Here is a 17,865-nt window from a genome sequence, read left to right as displayed (position 1 = left end):
ATCAATTGTGGCTTCATGTTGACGTGGGAAAAAATACAAAACTAAGAACTGTATATAAAAGATGGATGTCGCCTCTTTGATGATACCTGTTTAAACTCGAAATTATTGGAGGTGAGGCCAGAGGAGAGCTGCCCTTAACAACACACCTGAACCAGTTTATTATAAAGGGTAAAACTAAAGTCCCAGTCCTTACACCTGTTATGAATGAGGAAAACAAAACAATTTTTTTATCAAGCTGTAAATGCTCATTTTTGGGCAACTTAGGATGGGGGTGGGCTTCTCGTTGTCTTCTTCTTCTGTCTAAATAAAGGCATTAACTCCTTCCTGATAGTTTAACATACTTATCCTAATGCTGTGTTGTCTTCACTTCCAAAACTGAAAATCTTTTGTTTTTCTTTTTAATTCCCTCTCTCTCTCTCCCAGCCTCGGCTAAGCATCAGTCCTCCATATTGTTTACATGCGACCATTCTGTAGGAAGTGGTTCTCCAGAGCTGCTCTCAGAGACAGCAGGTTGTACAGTCACTTTCCAGTGGCGCACCAATGCAGTTTGTACCCCAAGGAAGATGGAGTGTAAGCTCGTCAGCCAGCATAAGACCTTTGACCTCCGAGCACTTTCCTCCCTCACTGAGCCGTGGAAGTTCAGCTACAAAGGAGATTCGTAAGTGTGGTTTTGATTCCTTAATCGAAGGCAGTAAATCCACAGTTCGATTCTGGAGCTCGGCAGTCATTCTGCACACACTTTTGATGCTTTTCCAACTTTTCACTATTTATTAGATCTATTTATATTTAGCAATGCATATGCCTCATATAAGATGCATTAGCCCTTTCTTAAAAAGAATTTCTAAACTCATGCTGTGGTCTTATGATTCCTCACTCTTTAAAATTTGGCATCTTTGTTTCTGTGGCTTCAGGTATTTCATCAACCTGTGTCAGGGTATCCATGGTGGGCTACCTGGCTGTCCTGAAGATGCAGCCGTATGCCGCCGCACAGCAGCAGGAAAAACCGAAGTCCTGGGCCGAGTTTACACGCAGAAAATGGAGTCCAGTGGTGTGCAAACCATTGCAAATACTTTACATTTATTTGGTGTCAGTTTGTGTAAAGGATATTTTATATAAATGTTTTTTACTACCATTATTATAAAAAATAAACTGAAAACAGTGTAGACTAAGAGTTAAATGTGTAAGCAAGGATCACTGATTAGACATTTGTTTGCCTTTAGGTCTTGTTTTCTTCTCTCACAGGAGTGTTTTTGATGTTAGAGAACTTTATCCCGACAGTCTCAAGAGATTTCCCTTCCTCTACAGGTGGGAAGATTTTTGTGAACTATTCAGCAGGAGATGAATTATGCCCTAAACGCCAGAAAGCCAAGACCATAATCCAGCTGAGCTGCGGCTCCACAGTGGGACACCCCAAAGTTATCAGGTAACAAAACCTCTTTTAGAGATTTTTTTTTAATGTTTCCCTTCAGTAGAAATTTGATTAATTCATTTAATACAACATTGGTATTAAATTACTGTATCAAATTAACAGAATGTTTAAACTTTGAATCATTTATTATCCTGTTTATTTGTTTTAAGATTATAGCAAATTTTTTTAGCTATTTTTTCTTTTTTTTCTTGCTTTATTTCATAAACTTTAGTTTTAGTTAATTGAGTAACATAACATTTCTCAGCAGACTAAATGTTGTTCAGTTGCATCACATTGTCTGAAATTAATGCAACAAATGTTTCCTGTTAAATTGTCACGTGTTGTTTTTCCTGATCTGTATCTCTGTGTATATTCACATAAAAGTTGTGTTTACATTGCCTATTTTAAAACAATTTTAACTTGTGTTTCATTTGTCTTTTTTCCCACAAGTCTCAGTGCCCTTGTTTTGTTTTTGTTATTTTGTTATTTGAACTGGTCCTCTGCATCTTAAAGTAGACCTGTTATGCTTTATTCTTATTTGAATATCCTATATTCTCTTGTCTGTGCAGGGTTGATGAGGGTTCATGTGAGTTCTTGATAGGCTGGGAGACTCTGGAAGCTTGTGCAGTGAAACCAACGGAGGTACAGATGGTAAATGGAACCATAAAGGTTCCTAAAACTGGAGTCAGCTTCAGTCTGGGAGCACTCTACTTCAGGTAACAGAGTTCACCTGTGTCATCCACTCATTACACTTCACCTCATATAAATTTCAGTTTCAATCAGCAAGCAAAAAAACGCACTTCTAAAAATCTTTCTGTCATAAAAGTTTCATTTGGGTTTTTTTCTGCCTTTTAGCCACCATCAGGCGTCTGGAGACATTCGTAACAACGGCGACCGCTACATCTACCACATCCAGTTGTCTGGTATCACCAATAAATCCCTGCCTAAATGTCTTGGTGCCAACATCTGCCAGGTGAAACCGAATGACACCTACGGCCGCAAGATTGGCTCATCCAACAAAGCCAAGTACTACATAAAAGGTAAACAGAAGAGGATTTTGATCTATCATTCAAAACCCTTTGCAAAGCATGTGATTGACAATGACATCAGTGCAAAAAAAAAAAAAAAAAAACCCACACCTGCATAAGAAACAAAGTGCCATTTCATTTTAGCGTGAGTCCTTCCATTTGGAGGTCACAGCATCTTAACATGTTTTTGTTTTTCCATCAGGAGGAAATGTGGATGTGATAGTGCCTTCTGAGTCAGAGTGTGGCCGCGCGAAGAACAAAACGGTTTCATCCACAATAAGGTTTCACTGTAACCCGTCAGCAGGTGTCGGCATCCCGGAGTTTATGCTGGAGACGGACAATTGCCAGTATCTGTTTGTGTGGCACACAAACGCTGTGTGCGATCTGATGTGAGTCCTTTTTTTTTTTTTTTTTTTTACAATCTGACTTTAATCCCAAGAGCACAAAACACTAGATAAATATGTTGAAGTCTCCTCTCTGGATTGAATTTCAGGACTGTTGACAGGCAGATAAATGATGACGGTGAAGACACTCCGTCTCTGTCTAGGCGGAGCCAAGCAATGGGGGTGGTGCTGAGCCTCCTGTTGGTGGTTCTAATTGTGTGTCTGATGGGGCTTCTGCTGCACAAGAGAGAGAGGAGGTGAGACCATGAGTATCCATTTTTGATAGATAGATATATATATATATATATATATATATATATATATATATATATATATATATATATATATATATATATATATATATATATAATTTTTTTTTTTTTTTTTTTTAAAAATATATATTTTGTATGAAAGCCTCTTTCATAATCTCACCTGTCTGTGTCCAGGGAACTGGTGAGGCAGAAGATCGCTGGTTGTTGTAGGAGAGGAAACCAAGTCTCCTATAAATATTCCAAGGTTGGTTGAGCTAATAAATGAACGAGTTTCAAAGTTACTTTGTATTTTCCCCGGTCTAAAGATCAGAAAGCATAACGCAAGGAAGAGTCACGAGTGGGTTACTGGCACTGACAGGGAATAAAGCTGCTGCTCAGGGTGAAGCCAAGGCCAAAATAACAAATGGCACAATAAAACAAAACAAACAAAATAATTCAAAACTCCGACTCCAACATGATCCCTCATGTTATTTAAAGGGTTTCTGTAACTTGTAACTAGAGAAGGAACATGTTATGCTGCAGCCACTCCTAGGCTAATAATGGCTGGAGAAAGCAGCACAACCCAAATGAGTTCAACTTGGAGCAATTAACTGTCAGTCTTGTTGCCTTTGAAATGGTTGCTTCAAAGATGGGGACCAGTTGTGCTACCACTCGCAGTTAGTTTCTGCATTCAAAGCAACGTTGGTGCATCAAGGCTACCTGCTTGTGATTGAATGGGGGAAAGCTAGCAAATGCCTGGACTCTGACAATGATAAACGGTGATAAATCAGCGAAAATCACAAATCTGTTGCTGTCTACATACTCAGAAATTCACATCAACTCCTTAAAGAGTCAGAGTCCAGCCAGAAGAAAAATTAACAAATGCCTGCACAAATGAAGCAGCTGCAGGACATGGATTTAAATACAAATTGCCAAATGACAAAGCAGCTTTATTTTTGTGGCAACTTTGGTTTTATATAGAAATCTAACCAGAGTACAACCAGTTGGTAACCAGCGGAGTCGAGTCTGCGTTTACAACTAAATTTGTGCGAGAATACACTATTCCAATTTCAGCAAAGACATCTGAGTATTCACTGGTGCAGCCACGCCCACTTTGAAATGGCTGTATGAAGCTGTGGTAGCCGTGTCATATTCTAGCTGTACCTGAACTTGGACTTAAGTTTTTCTTAAGGTAATAATATAAAGTGATAAAGTAATCATATTAATAAATAAAAAAAGGACAACTTAAGGATTACATGTTACATCACTAATGATTAAACACTAAGGTTATTTTTATAGCTTAGCGAATATTCAAAAAGCCATAGCATGCTACAAATCAGATACTCTAGTGAAGCTTTTTTTTAAACAACCATGTAGATGAGTAAAAACTTAATATGCATCTTATTGTTTGTGCCTTTTAAATACTCAGGTCAGCACAGATGAAGAAGGAGGAGAGGAGGAGATGGAATGGCTGATGGAGGAGATCGATGCTCCTCCCACATCTTCATCGTCTTTGCACCGTGGCAAGAATAACCAAAGCAACGGTCACATCACGACCAAGCCTGTGAATACAGAGGGTCTGCGGTCGTTCTCGCTGGACGATCAGGATGACGACAGCGAGGACGAGGTGCTGAGTGTCCCCGGGGTACGTGTGATAAAATCGTCAGGACTCGCTAAGCACTCTACGGCTCATCGCAGCGCCTTCTTGCAAGTCAGTTCTTTGTCTTTTTCTCTGGTATCCTCTCAGTCGTTCATGGTAGCAATGATTGCACCCATTGCTCTCAAAAGCTCACAGAAGTCTTTCATTTCAGGAGGAGAGCGACGAGGACCTGGTGGGCCTCCTGGACGAGTCAGATAGGAAAAGGAAGAGCAGCAAACCTCGCTCTTCTGGCCTTAACCACGGTAACAACATGGCAGCGAACAAGAAACGGGAAGAAGACGACAGTGACGAGGACCTCCTCAGGGTGTGATGTCACTCTGTCCTTCCTGGTTCTCTCCATCCAATCCGAACTCTTCTCTCTCAGTGAATGTCTCCATAATAGCAACAGTGAAATGCCAACAACACACCGAAGACAGAAACCTTTCCTTTCTTTAGGGATATATTTTTATTGGGCTGCACCTTCATTCGGCTTACACCGACTCAGTCCAGTTCACCGTCCACATATAATTTTTATTTGACAGCTCATTTAAAGTGTTCTTAAGGTTCTTTTGAACTCCACCATATTGTCTTTCATAATCCCGATACTTCAGCCTTGCCACATTTGTCTGATGAAGAACGAACAGGCCAGCTCTTAAAATCGACTCTGGGAGCACACAAAGCTTCTTTCTAATGTGATTTCCAGCTTGATGTGTCAACTAGACATGTCACCATAACCATATGCACCAAACAGTAAACAATGATACCACAACACTATCATTACAAGAAGGGAAAATCTGATATCATCACTGAAATGAGGCATGATAAGATGTGAATGAAAATTAAGTTATATATGTATCTTCTATTTTCTTCTGGTGTTTTGAACTGAAGCTGTTTTCCTACCTTGATTAATGGTACTAACACTGGCTGTGTGTCTGCTTGTGGACTGTGTGAAGGTACTTAATAAGGAAGACTTTTTTTCCTGTTTGGAGTTGTTTCTTTGCTCTCCATTGGCCCGCAGGTACTTTATGAAAAAACTGTCATGATATTTATTCCCATAGCTTAGGCAGTGAAGGTGCCAGCTTCTTTCTAAAAAGGGAATGAAGACACCAGTTTGTTTTCGTGCTGTTTACAGTTGCTTTTATAGCAGACCCGTTTTCCCCTTCTTTGCCCTCGAAAAGAAAGCACGATGCCTTCATACTGATGAATTTACTTTGCATTTTCATCTATGAATCATGTCCAGCAACGGATTGAATTTCTTTGATTGTCTTGATTTGATCAGAGACGTTGTAAATAGATGATAATGTTCTATAATATGGACGTTTCGTTTAGTCTTCACCGGTGAATTGTTCACACGTTTGTTTTGGTGATTATTTAACGGCTCGTCCGAGCTGATTACGTTTGTTTCTCTGTTCTGTGTGAAAATGGAGATGGCCTTAAGTATGAATGGATGGTTGAAGAAAGTTGAAAGTGAAACTGGAGGCGTTCCTTTGGATTGATTTGGTCCCCTCCCGTCCTGTTAAAGCCATATTTCTACTGCCACCCTTGGCACTAATGTAGGGAAATCGATTTTTATTTTTTTTTCCCTTTTCATGCTCGTGTGCTCTTGTACTTTACAGGCTCGGTTGTTGTACTCAGATCTGATTGCTGCGTGAAAAGTGAAGCCAACTTTTCGTAGTGCTGAAATCCGCCCTGTTCAGCCAAATGCATGATGCAAAAGATGGTAGTGAAACTAAAATGCAGGCTGTTTTGCTTTTTCACAGAGGATGTCAGTAATAATGGAAACCTACTTTATGCCATATTTCCACATGAGAGTAATTAAATCTGTAAGCTTGCACAGTGTAAACACAGCGTGATTGAGATTGATTTTTCTACAACAGTTAGAGCTCAGACCGGGTGATTTTACAAAACAAACACACCTCAAATACGGTGATTTTATGGACACATGATCATCACAAAAAACAATTAGGTTGGATTATTCTGTTTTCACTTCACTCTTCTTTCTGATGTGCAGAGCAGCTGAAAACCAATAAAATAGCTCAATTTTTTCCAGTTAATTGGTTTAGAGAAAAGTAGCACACCCTCATAAAGGAAGGTGGACTTTTTGAAAATCGTTTAAAAAACAAACAAACAAACAAACTGAAAGTCTATTTGGTAGGTTTCCACTAATTAATCAGATTTGGTTGGTTGGTCAAATTGACTGAAATGTCAGTTTAAAACTTTGCAAACTCCCTGAAGACATCAAGTCTAAAGATTTAGCCTAATTACTGCTAACAGGGAGGCACATTTAAAGCTAAAACGATTTTTTAATTAAAATAATCTGTACTATTCTTTGGTTTTGACTCCTCTACTATAAACAACTGTTTGCTTTCACTGGCAATAATAAGTTTTGAGTTTCAGCCTTGTAATTGGAACAAAAAATATATCTGAAAACTGTGTTGCTGCTTGTATAACCAGGAAGGGGTGAGCTGCAGCCCTTGGTAGCATAAATCTTTATCTCTGTACATCAGTAATAACTTCTCATTTTCTCCAACTGGGGAAAGGAGGTGAACAATCCTGAGCTTAATTAAATCACTTTGCAGTGCATTTGTTGATCCATAGCCAGACATTTACTACCATAAAAAAACGTGCCCTTGATCGTATATTCATCACATTAGTTGCCGTTGCATTGCTGGTGTAGATTAATATTTGTGTTTTCTCAGTATTCAAATGTGAGTTTGTTGCTAAAACCTCAATAACAAAGATTTGCCATTCAGGGTATTTCTAAAGCTTTGTACACATAATTGTTAAGCGCGTTTTTGTACGATGCCACGTGCCCAAAAAATACTGATAAAATAACGAGAAACAGCATTTAATAAAATAATTGTCATTTGCACTGTAAACTTCAGTGTTTCACAGAAAGGGGTTCGAGGAGTGTTGTGATAGCAAAGAGTAGAAACAGATCGCACTCCTCCTTTTACTTTTTCTGTTTCTCTCTGATTACAAACTGAACATTTCCAAAGCAGCTTTTGACATTTTAAAACTCTCTTAATAAACTCTCTTATCATATAATCATATTATTGTGCTACTGATCTGAAATTCTGAACAGTGCAAGTGTATCTACCTTTAACAGCTTAAAGAATGAGAGTACACGGCACATGGTCAGGTTTCCAGAAACATGACAATGACATTGGTAACAGGTGAAATATTTATGATCAGTATTTATCATAAAATATGATTGTAACGAAGACTTTTTATAAACTTTCCTTTTACGTGTTCGTTCATTCAGCGTGTGGTTTTGCTATATGAACTTGAGCTGTTCTTCTTAAAGTTTTTTTTACCAGAATCCTGACCCTGTTAGTCTGAGAGGTGAATTGAAAGTGTCTGTGTTTGGCACTTTGTAGTCATCTCTCCCGAGTCTCAACATTGTAGCACTCCTCATTTCAGAGTAGCAGGAGGTAAAGTTTGTGAAGTTATTTGTTCATTGTTGCATTAAATTTGTTTCTGCTTTGCACCAAAGTTCCCGTGGCTCATCTGCATGGTACTGTACTGAACCATCTCTTTCTTGAAGTTATTACTGGACATTCTTGTGCTTTTTTTGTTTGTTTGTTTTTGTCCACAGTCGTGGAAACATTTGGGTATGATGAAACAAATTTAGTATGTGAGACTGACATCAAGCAGCACACAAACCAACTGAAAAAAGAGGGGAAAAAAAGCACAAGAAACTTTCTTCAATGATTTGGTATGATGGGATATCATCATTATGTTTTAGTTGATGTAAGGTTATGTTTGATGTTTTCAGCTCTTTGCCTGTTTTCCTATTTAAAATAAAAATGTAAAATAATGCATTATTTGAATAAATAAGAGATCTGCTGTTTATTACTTTTGTGGTGTAATCTCATTTTATGTCTGACAAAATTTCTAAAAGAAAGAAATTATTTAAAAGTCATCTTTGGCAACATTGCAATTAAGTTCTTATTTGGACGAACTTGAGATTTGACCTGAAGACGTCCTGACATCTGGCTTGTGCTCAATAATTTGAAACTTATTTTTGTCATCTCATCTTGTCTGGACTGACTTACCGTATGAAAGAAGAACGAGCCTTGAACGTTGAATGAAATGAACTTGTCTTGAATGAGACTTCCTAACATCTATTCTTGGGTAAAATGAGGTTTTATCCAAGAATAGGTCTTAGGTCTTTAAAATTTGTCTCAAAGAAGCTGAGACTAAAACCTATGCAAATATTAAAATATTTCAGGTACAATGTGGTAGGAGAATTTTGGGTGGGGGGGAGAATCCTTTGCTCTTGTTTTCAATAACTTGATCCTGTCTCGGGCTTCAAGTTGCTTAAAAATGATTTCACACTAGTTAAGACTTGAGTCTTAGTTTGATCTGTCTTCAAAAGGATTTCCAGCAACACACGAGCTTGTCTTGAAGATTAAATCTTGATCCTGTTAAGTCAAGATTCAGGCTTAACTTGACTGACTTAACTTTAAGGCACGTTTGGTGTCAGTCCAAGTTCTTTAGACTTGTCTGAAAAGACTCAAGAAACTCAACTTTCTTTCAGCTGATCTTATCTTTCTCAGTTCTTAATGTCTAACAGATTCCAATGAAGTACCTCTTAAATGTTAACTGATTAAACATCATCACTGTGTCACCGTCCAGGCCAATGTGTCCACGCTGATGAATTTATGTAAATTAATCCCCAAAGCAGACGTTCTGCTGGGCTCTGACGTCAGTAAATTGGATAGCAAACGTCTTTTAATGCTCTATGGGAACAGGCGGTGCAGTACCAACGCATTTCTATGGACCTTTGCTCCTTCTTGTGCTGTTTAAAAACCCAGTGCATGTGCATTTCAATGGGCACTCTGCAGAGGGAAGCTCAGCATACAAATTAGACTCCGGCTGAGTGTTTTTTGCAGCTGGTTAAAGTAAAGAAACCCTTCTACAATCATGACCACTTTTGATGATATCTTAGAAGAAGCTGGGAAGTTTGGCCGCTGCCAGAAGCGTATCTTCATCCTGCTGTGTATGGTGTCCATGCCATGGGCAGGTGTGTATGTCGGGATAGTCTTCCAGGGTTTCACCCCTGATCACTGGTGTCGAGACCCTGCAGTGGTGGAGAGGAGAGAGGCATGCGGTTGGAACCTGGCAGAGAGTCGCAGGCTCACAGTACCTCTGGACAACAGCTCTGGTCAGCAGAGCAGCTGTGAGCAGTACGAGGTGGACTGGAATGCCACTGAGCTCACCTGTGACAAACAGGAGCTGGAGGACCTCAGCAGAACTCCCACAATCAGCTGCAAACATGGCTGGGAGTACGACTACGAGGGAAGACGGTCTTTTGTTACTGAGGTGGGGAACAAGAGGTCACAGCCAACACACACAGACCAAAAAACAAAACATAGACAAAATATTTTTTGAGTAAAAAAAACTGAATTCAACAACATGACGCAGCTTGGAATATAGAAAACAGAAATAATGATTTGTTTTTTAAAAAAGGGGTCATTCAGTCTCGACTTAAAATAATTTTTTGCTTCTTTTGCACCTTGAAATCTGCGGCAGTGTCTGAACATGAATATCTCAAATAATATTAAAGGTAAAAGCCTGGAACTGTAATTTGGGGCAAATGCAAAAAAGGTCTGTGTTGGCTAATTAAAATATGCAAAAACAATTCAAGCCAACCTGTAAAGTCCCACGCTGATAAAGATATTTATATTTGTCTATATTTAAATATATTTATTTTGTTTTTTTTAGTTATTTTATTGATTTATAATTGGTAAAATTTAGATTAAGTCTACTGCTATTGTTGCTTTTGTGGGGCAGCTTGTCATATTTGCTCAATCCAACATGAAAGTTGAATGAAAATTGCATTTTCTTTATTTTTGAGAAAGAATTTCTTAAAAAGATTCTGCATGCTTTATTTTTGCATTATAATGAAATGTAACTATATATCATTCAGAAAGCATTCTCTGGCAATGTGAAGTGTTTTTTAATTGGGTGCTCAAAGATTTTACAGAAAAATGTTCAGGCTTTTCTATTTAATAGATTTTAATGTGTGAAGGGAAAAAGTGGGTATATATATACATATCCATCTATCTTGTATGTGCAGATAACATTTTACAGCAATCATTGTAAGTGTTCTACTTTTCCTGTAATAAAATTGTTATGCATATATATATGTATGACCTATGGGACCAGTATAGGAAATGAATGGGAATCCACTAATTGGTTATGAGAAGACCTGGATTGATTACGAGAAGGCCTGGATCCTGAATCCTGGGATGCCTAGATCTATACAAGATCAAAGGAAGGCTCTCAGGGGGCAACACTAGAGGCCAACTTCAAGCCCATAGCACAAGTCACCATCAAGGGATGGTGCGGGATCTACCAAGGAGATGCTCTGTTCCCACTGCTGTTCTGCACAGGCCTGAACCCCTGAGATCATTAACAAGACTGGCTACGGATACCGATACAGTTGTCAGCCATCTCCTGTACATGGATGACATCAAGCTATATGCCAAGAATGAATGAGGCATTGTTTTACTGATCCACACCCCCAGAATATACAGCAATGACATTGGAATGTCAGTCGGACTGGAGAAATGTAGTTGGATGATAACAAAGTACTAGAAGGCAACATTGCAGACATAGAGGACAGTTACAAGTACCTGGGGATTCCACAGATGAATGGGAACCATGAAGAGGCCGCTAGGAAAGCTGCAACCACCAACTTCCTGCAGAGGGTCAGGCAAGTCCTGAGGAGTCAGCTGAATGGTAAGAACATGATCCGGGCTATCAGCACCTACGCCCTGCCCGTGATCAGCTACCCTGCTGGGATAATAAGTGGGCCAAAGGAGGAGATAGAAGCCACTGACATCAACATCAGGAAACCCCTGACCATGCATGGAGGGTTTCACCCCAAGTCATGCACCCTGAGGCTGTACACTAAGCGGAAGGAAGGAGGCTGGGGACTAATGAGTGTCAGTACCCCAGACCAGGAGGACGCAGAAAACATCCAGGAATACATCAGGAAGATGACCCCAACTGACAGCGTGCTCAGTGAATACCTCAGGCAACAGAAACCCTAGAATGACGAGGAAGAGGAGGAACCATCATGGAAGGACAGGCCCCTGCACGGTATGTACCACCGGCAGATAGAGAAGGTGGCTGATATCCAGAAATCCTACCAGTGGCTCCAGCAGATCCCAGGAACGACATCGGAGATCTCTGTCCAGCTAAGAGCTCAGATACAGCTGAGATACTGCGCAAGCCTCTCAAGCCCCCAGGCCTCTGGTAGAGGACCCGAGCTTGAAGGATTGACTGCCCGCAGGGGCGAGAGGGAATTTGTTTTTGTACACGTGTGTGTGTGTGTGTGTGTGTGTGTGTGTGTACACATAAATAAATACATAAATAAAAAGAGAACTGTGTTGCTCAGAGAATCTGACTACTTTGGTAAAACCTAAATATGTCCATATCCCAAGCAAAGATTTATTAATGACTAATATGGTAATTTTGTGTTGTTCATAAAATGAACAAAAACATGGGCAGCATGCCATACAATTTGTTTTGACAGATTCAGGACATTTTTCACTTTGTGTTTTCCCAGTTTGACCTGGTGTGCTCGGATGCATGGTTGGTGGACATGTTTCAGGCCACTCTGAACGTGGGGTTCCTGGTTGGAAGTATTGCCATTGGCTACCTGGCTGACAGGTTAGGCTATGATTGTGACAGTGATTGAAAATTGACTCAAAATACATTAAATTACTATCTATTTATATTTTTTTCTTGTTGTTTTTAGCACTTACATGACCAAATAATTGACATTATGTGAGACGGACTTACAGCAATGTGATAATTGTTGATGTCTGACTTCAGGTTTGGCAGGAAAATGAGCTTCCTCATATCCAACTTGCTGAATGGGGTTGCAGGGATCCTGGTGGCCGTGGCTCCAAACTACATATCTTTACTGGTTTTCAGGACTCTCTATGGGTTTGGAGTGAAAGGAGGCTGGGTAGCTGGATATGTGCTGAGTAAGACCACCTTATAACCTTTACCTTTGCTTTTCACCACAGTCAATCAAGGATAGTCATTCCCTGAACAGCTTTTACTTGCTAGCAAGGGAGACTGGTCAGAACCAGGGTTTTGGAGCTGAACGCCTTTTATTGAAAACAGTTACAGTACACACAAGCACCTCCCATAGTAAACCCCCCTATGGTTACAAAAGCGTGCGTGCGTGCGTGCGTGCGTGCGTGCGTGCGTGCGTGCGTGCGGGGTCATAAAGGCAGGAAGGTTACTAAACAACAAAACAGAACCCTCACACAGGATGTTCCATTAAATAAAACAATGCAGCCTCCCCCACCGTCCAACAGGCTGGAGAGGTGGTCAGAGACAAAGGCATGTCTTTGATCCTGCTGCTTGAACTAAGACTTACAAATTTAAGTAAAACAGTGACAACATTTAACAATTTGACTCCAACACACACCTTCCTCTATTCATCTCAGTCACAGAGATCGTGGGCGTGGAGTTCAGACGTACAGTCGGAGTAATTTACCAGATGTTCTTCAGTATCGGCATCCTCATCCTCCCTCTGCTCGCCTACTATATAACAGACTGGCGCTGGCTGCAGGTCGTCATCACCATCCCCTACATCCTGTTCCTGTCCTACTACTGGTAAGAGTCACCACAACCACATACAGCAGTATGAATGAAGTTTTATTAACCCATCTTTCAACTTTTATTTAACATATTTATTTGGGCTGTAGCCAATTTCAGTGACATGTAGGTGATTTTAAAATGTTAGAAATCTGTGTCTTGTAGTCATTTCCAAATGTTTTATAAAAGTGAGTAGTCTTCTCACTTATGCTAAAAAAAACATTATCCAGTTATTATATACATATTAATACATTTTAAATGCAGGTTTAGAATAAATGTTTTCTTTTGTAGAGCCAATGAGGGTATATTACACCAGAGGTACTGTGGAGAAAAGATATTATTACCTTTAGTTTTTTGCCGCTATGTCAACCTGTGCACCTTTAGCACTATATTTTATCAGATGCTACCCTTACGTGGGTTGTCTGTTTTGCCTGTTCTTTCTTTGTACGACCCATTAAACCTTAAAATAAAACCCAAAAATCTCTTTGTCTTAGTGAAAAAAATACACGCACCTATTGATAATTTGTCATTATCAATTAAAAAAAGAAAGAATTTGTACCTTTAAATAGTTTTGTATTTAACAACAGATTTGTTGTTGACATTTTACATTTCCAGGTTCATCCCAGAGTCTCCGAGATGGCTTCTCTCTCAAAACCAAAACTCCAAAGCAGTGAAGATCACAGAGGACATAGCCAAAGAAAACAAGATGACTCTTTCCAAGAACATCGAGGTAGCCATTGGACACAAAATCTCTGCATCTGTTACCTGGAATCAAAATCTATCAGCATATAACATGACAATTTGAAGTCTAATTCATTGTGACTTATTAAGTGAGATAAAACTTACATTTTAGGAAATAGAAATAGATTTACATTCCTGTAAATGTGTGAGAACTGAAAATACCAGTTTGTGGACTTTGGAGAGAGAAATGTTGTCCCATTTGTGTCTGATGAAGCTCCTCAACAGTTCTGGGTCTTGCTTGTTGTGTTTTTCATGTCATGATACACGAGATGTTTTTGGTTGGTGAAAGGTCTGGACTCCAGGCAAGCCAGTTCAGTAGCTGAACTCTTCTACTTTGAAGCCATGCTGTTTTAAAAGGTGCAATAAGCGGTTTCAAGCCTTCCATGAAAAAGACACGATCTGGATTGGATTAGACTGCATTATTTTTTGTGAGATTTTTTTTCATAGAGAAACATAGTAAAACAGGCTGAAGCTAAGGCATAAAAACAACCAGAAATACTTTTACTATGTGATGTTATATAAATGATCCTGCAGACCCTGAAAGATGATAACGCAGACTCAACCACCGCTTCCTTCATGGACCTGATCAGAACGCCAAACATGCGAAAACACACTTTTATCCTCAGCTATAACTGGTAAGGATTCAATTAAAGCAGGACACAACTGTTATTATAAATGACTCTTCTTTATCAAAAAAAAAAAAAAAATCTATTTAGGATAAAGTCTCCCAATTGCCAGTCTTGGTAGCCGGGAATCGGTCCGCCAGGTCCTCCGCCTGACGCACATTGCACCCGACCCCTACGTGTGTCTCCTGCGGGTGGTGGGACTGCAGGAAGATGGGCCCATGTCCCTTTTTCGGGCTGTGCCCGGTCAGGCCCCATGGACTAAGGCCCGGCCACAAGACGCTTGGCCTTGGGCACCCTCCCCAGGCCCCTGTAACCCTATCCCGGGCAGGGTAAACTGTTCCCTTGATGTTTTCCTCACAAGGGTCTTCTGAATCGCTCTTTGTCTGGTCCCTCACCCAGGACCAATTTGCCATGGGAAACCCTACCAGGGGGCAAAAGCCCCCAGACAACATAGCCCCTGGGATCCCTTGGACAGACAAACCTCTCCACCACGATAAGGTAGCGATTCACGGAGAGCTGAGTGTAAAAGCGAAGCTCTCAATTTACCGGTTGAGCTGTGCCCCTATGGCCACGAGCTGTGGGCAGTGACCGAAAGAACGAGATCGCGAATACAAGTGGCGGAAATGGGCTTCCTCCGAAGGGTGGCTGACCTCTCCCTTAGAGATAGGGTGAGAAGTTCAGCCATTCGGGAGGGGCTCAGAGTAGAGCCACTGCTCCTCCACATCGAAAGGAGCCAGCTGAGGTGGTTCGGGCATCTGACAAGGATGCCCCCTGGGCGCCTCCTGGGCAAGGTTTTCCGGGCATGTCCCACTGGGAGGAGGCCCCGGGGCAGACCCAGGACACGCTGGAGAGATTATATCTCTCGGCTGGCCTGGGAACGCCTTGGTGTTCCCCCGGATAAGCTGGAGGAGGTGGCTGGGGAGAGGTAGGTCTGGGCTTCTCTGCTTGGGCTGCTGCCCCCGCGACCTGGCTCCAGATAAGCGGAAGAAAATGGATGGATGGAATTTAGGATAAAGATTCGAAGTTAATGAGATGTTTTTTCTCCCAGGTTCACCAGTGCTGTCGTCTACCAGGGTTTGATCATGAGGCTGGGCATTCTGGGAGGAAATGTCTATATCGACTTCCTCATCTCTGGCTTGGTGGAGTTTCCTGCCGCCTTCCTCATCCTGTTCACCATTGAGCGCATCGGCCGACGCCTCCCCTTCGCCACGGCCAATTTTGTAGCTGGAGTCTCCTGTTTCATCACTGCCTTTATTCCTGACAGTGAGTGATTTTATTTGGTGCTCTTGAACGTTGATTTCCAAGTTTTCTTTTAATGGTTCTGTCTGTTCTTGCAGGCATGTTTTGGTTTAAGACGGCAGTGGCATGCATCGGCCGATTGGGGATCACGATGACCTTTGAGATGGTGGTGTTTGTTAACACTGAGCTCTACCCGACGTTTGTCAGGTATAATACAGAAAATGTATTGTGTTTGGGATGAACAGGTATAATTTATACATCAACTAAGGTAATCAGTAAACAACAGTAAATTCTGTGTACAGTATAACAAAAGAACATCACAAATCACTATTGATAGAACTGTGCTCACAGAAAGCTTAGACTGCTGCCAAATCCGTTTGAAGCTGTACCTGGTAATATAAGTGTGAAACTGATCAAAATATGAACTTTTATCCTTTTCTTTTATGTCACAGTTTCAGAACCTGTCCAAATCCAGCTGTTTTTGTATTTGTATGTAGATAACTAATGTAACTGTGGATATTTAGCCTTTCAAACATGTCTTTGCATCAAAAGTTTAAAAAGTAAATATACTTTATTTTAGTAGATTAAAAGAAATGCTGTTTTTATGTCTTTAGGAACCTGGGAGTGTCTGTTTGTTCCACTCTGTGTGATGTTGGAGGCATTGTGGCTCCATTCCTGCTCTACAGACTGGCTGTGATCTGGCTGGAGCTGCCACTCATCATCTTTGGTGGGTTTTCTGAGAGTAAAAGTCAGATAAATGTGACTATCAAAGCTTAAATGCATTATTGAATTGTGTTGTGTAGGGTTTCTGGCTTTCCTGGCTGGAGGTTTGGTGCTGCTGCTCCCTGAGACCAGAGGCGTACCGCTGCCCGATACCATCGACGACATTGAGTTCCCAGAAAAGTGAGTAGTTAGTGCAGTAAGAAAATTAAGCCCCTTTAAATCCCGTCATATCTCTGTTATTGTATCTATAGTAAGTACAGATTGAGAGACTTTTTTTCCCCAACACAGCACATTTAGTATTTTTGCTTAAACTGACTAAAACATATAATCAGTTATCAGAAAAGCTGTTGATTTATGTTCTGATTGACAATCAGATTTATGAATAATAATGCATGGGTGTTTTAGACTCGTAGCTTTGTAGTTGATGTGCATAACGCGACTTTGTGTTTTCAGAGCAAAGGAGAAAATCGGACTGAAGAACCAGCAGATGGTGAACCTGCTGCCCAACTACCAAAATACAGCGTCCAACAAAGATTGGGCAACTGTTTAAGCTCCTTTGCACACCAAAGTATTTATTTATGCTGTTTAACAGTGCTGCTTGTGGATATATTAGTTACTTCCTTGATTTTTATTTTAGGAGCCAATTTTAACAATTTCTCAGTTTTTCTTTGTGCACAGTGTTTAGTGTTTAGACTAACTTGTGTCTTTTTATGGAACCACGTCATACAGTTATTAAAGTTATCTTTAATGCAACCAAGCTTCAAGTATTTTCATTTAAAACATTTACTGTTATAAGATTTAAAGTGCGCCATCATCTGTGCCTTCACTTAATTAATAACCTCAGTAAACACTTTTCATATGAGTTTATGTTTTCAGTTGTCTTTTTCAACTCTTTTGTAAGCTGATGTTAACCTTTTGCATTTAGGTTTCAGAGTTTTCCACGGTACAGAAACCGTTTTAGTGAAAGTTACAAATGATCTTCTCATGGCCTCTGACAGTGGACTCATCTCTGTGCTTGTCCTGTTAGACCTCAGTGCAGCTTTCAATACTGTTGATCATAATATTTTATTACATCAATTAGAGCGTGCTATTTGTATTACAGGTACTGTGCTGCAGTGGTCTAATAGACTCCAATTTGTTCATGTTGTGGAGATCAGGGAAATATTTTACTGCTACTATTCATAACCATTATCATTAAC

At 40.3% G+C, this 17,865-nt stretch overlaps 2 protein-coding genes across 3 annotated transcripts in view; both read left to right on the top strand.

Moving 5' to 3' along the window:
- igf2r (insulin-like growth factor 2 receptor) overlaps positions 1-8,564 on the top strand; it is a 49,010-nt gene extending 40,446 nt beyond the window's left edge. The window contains exons 41-50 of one of the 2 annotated variants that reach the window (XM_085432408.1): positions 424-658; positions 912-1,048; positions 1,306-1,423; positions 1,978-2,124; positions 2,264-2,448; positions 2,639-2,825; positions 2,930-3,076; positions 3,266-3,335; positions 4,500-4,715; positions 4,882-8,564. In XM_085432408.1, the coding sequence (XP_085288534.1) occupies positions 424-658; positions 912-1,048; positions 1,306-1,423; positions 1,978-2,124; positions 2,264-2,448; positions 2,639-2,825; positions 2,930-3,076; positions 3,266-3,335; positions 4,500-4,715; positions 4,882-5,040 (1,601 nt within the window). In that variant the 3' untranslated portion in view covers positions 5,041-8,564. Of the gene's footprint in view, positions 1-423; positions 659-911; positions 1,049-1,305; positions 1,424-1,977; positions 2,125-2,263; positions 2,449-2,638; positions 2,826-2,929; positions 3,077-3,265; positions 3,336-4,499; positions 4,782-4,881 lie in introns of both variants that reach the window. The other variant, XM_085432407.1, reaches the window with a different exon arrangement.
- Positions 8,565-9,557: 993 nt separating this feature from the next.
- Positions 9,558-17,419, top strand: LOC146692320 (solute carrier family 22 member 2-like). Its single transcript, XM_085432400.1, has 11 exons — positions 9,558-10,037; positions 12,292-12,395; positions 12,561-12,715; positions 13,187-13,355; positions 13,953-14,067; positions 14,613-14,713; positions 15,753-15,967; positions 16,042-16,150; positions 16,558-16,670; positions 16,747-16,846; positions 17,120-17,419. Exons 1-11 carry the CDS (start codon positions 9,639-9,641, stop codon positions 17,214-17,216), a joined length of 1,677 nt encoding a protein of 558 aa, XP_085288526.1. The 5' UTR covers positions 9,558-9,638; the 3' UTR covers positions 17,217-17,419.
- Positions 17,420-17,865: the final 446 nt, after the last annotated feature.

The sequence above is a fragment of the Copadichromis virginalis genome, linkage group LG15 (genome assembly GCF_057382275.1).
Source record: "Copadichromis virginalis isolate Kocher_CV1m ecotype Utaka linkage group LG15, C_Virginalis_male_GT1.1, whole genome shotgun sequence".
Lineage (NCBI taxonomy): Eukaryota > Metazoa > Chordata > Actinopteri > Cichliformes > Cichlidae > Copadichromis > Copadichromis virginalis.
The sequence above is the reverse complement of the archived record's forward strand: the minus strand, read 5'-3'. Positions and strand labels throughout refer to the sequence as shown.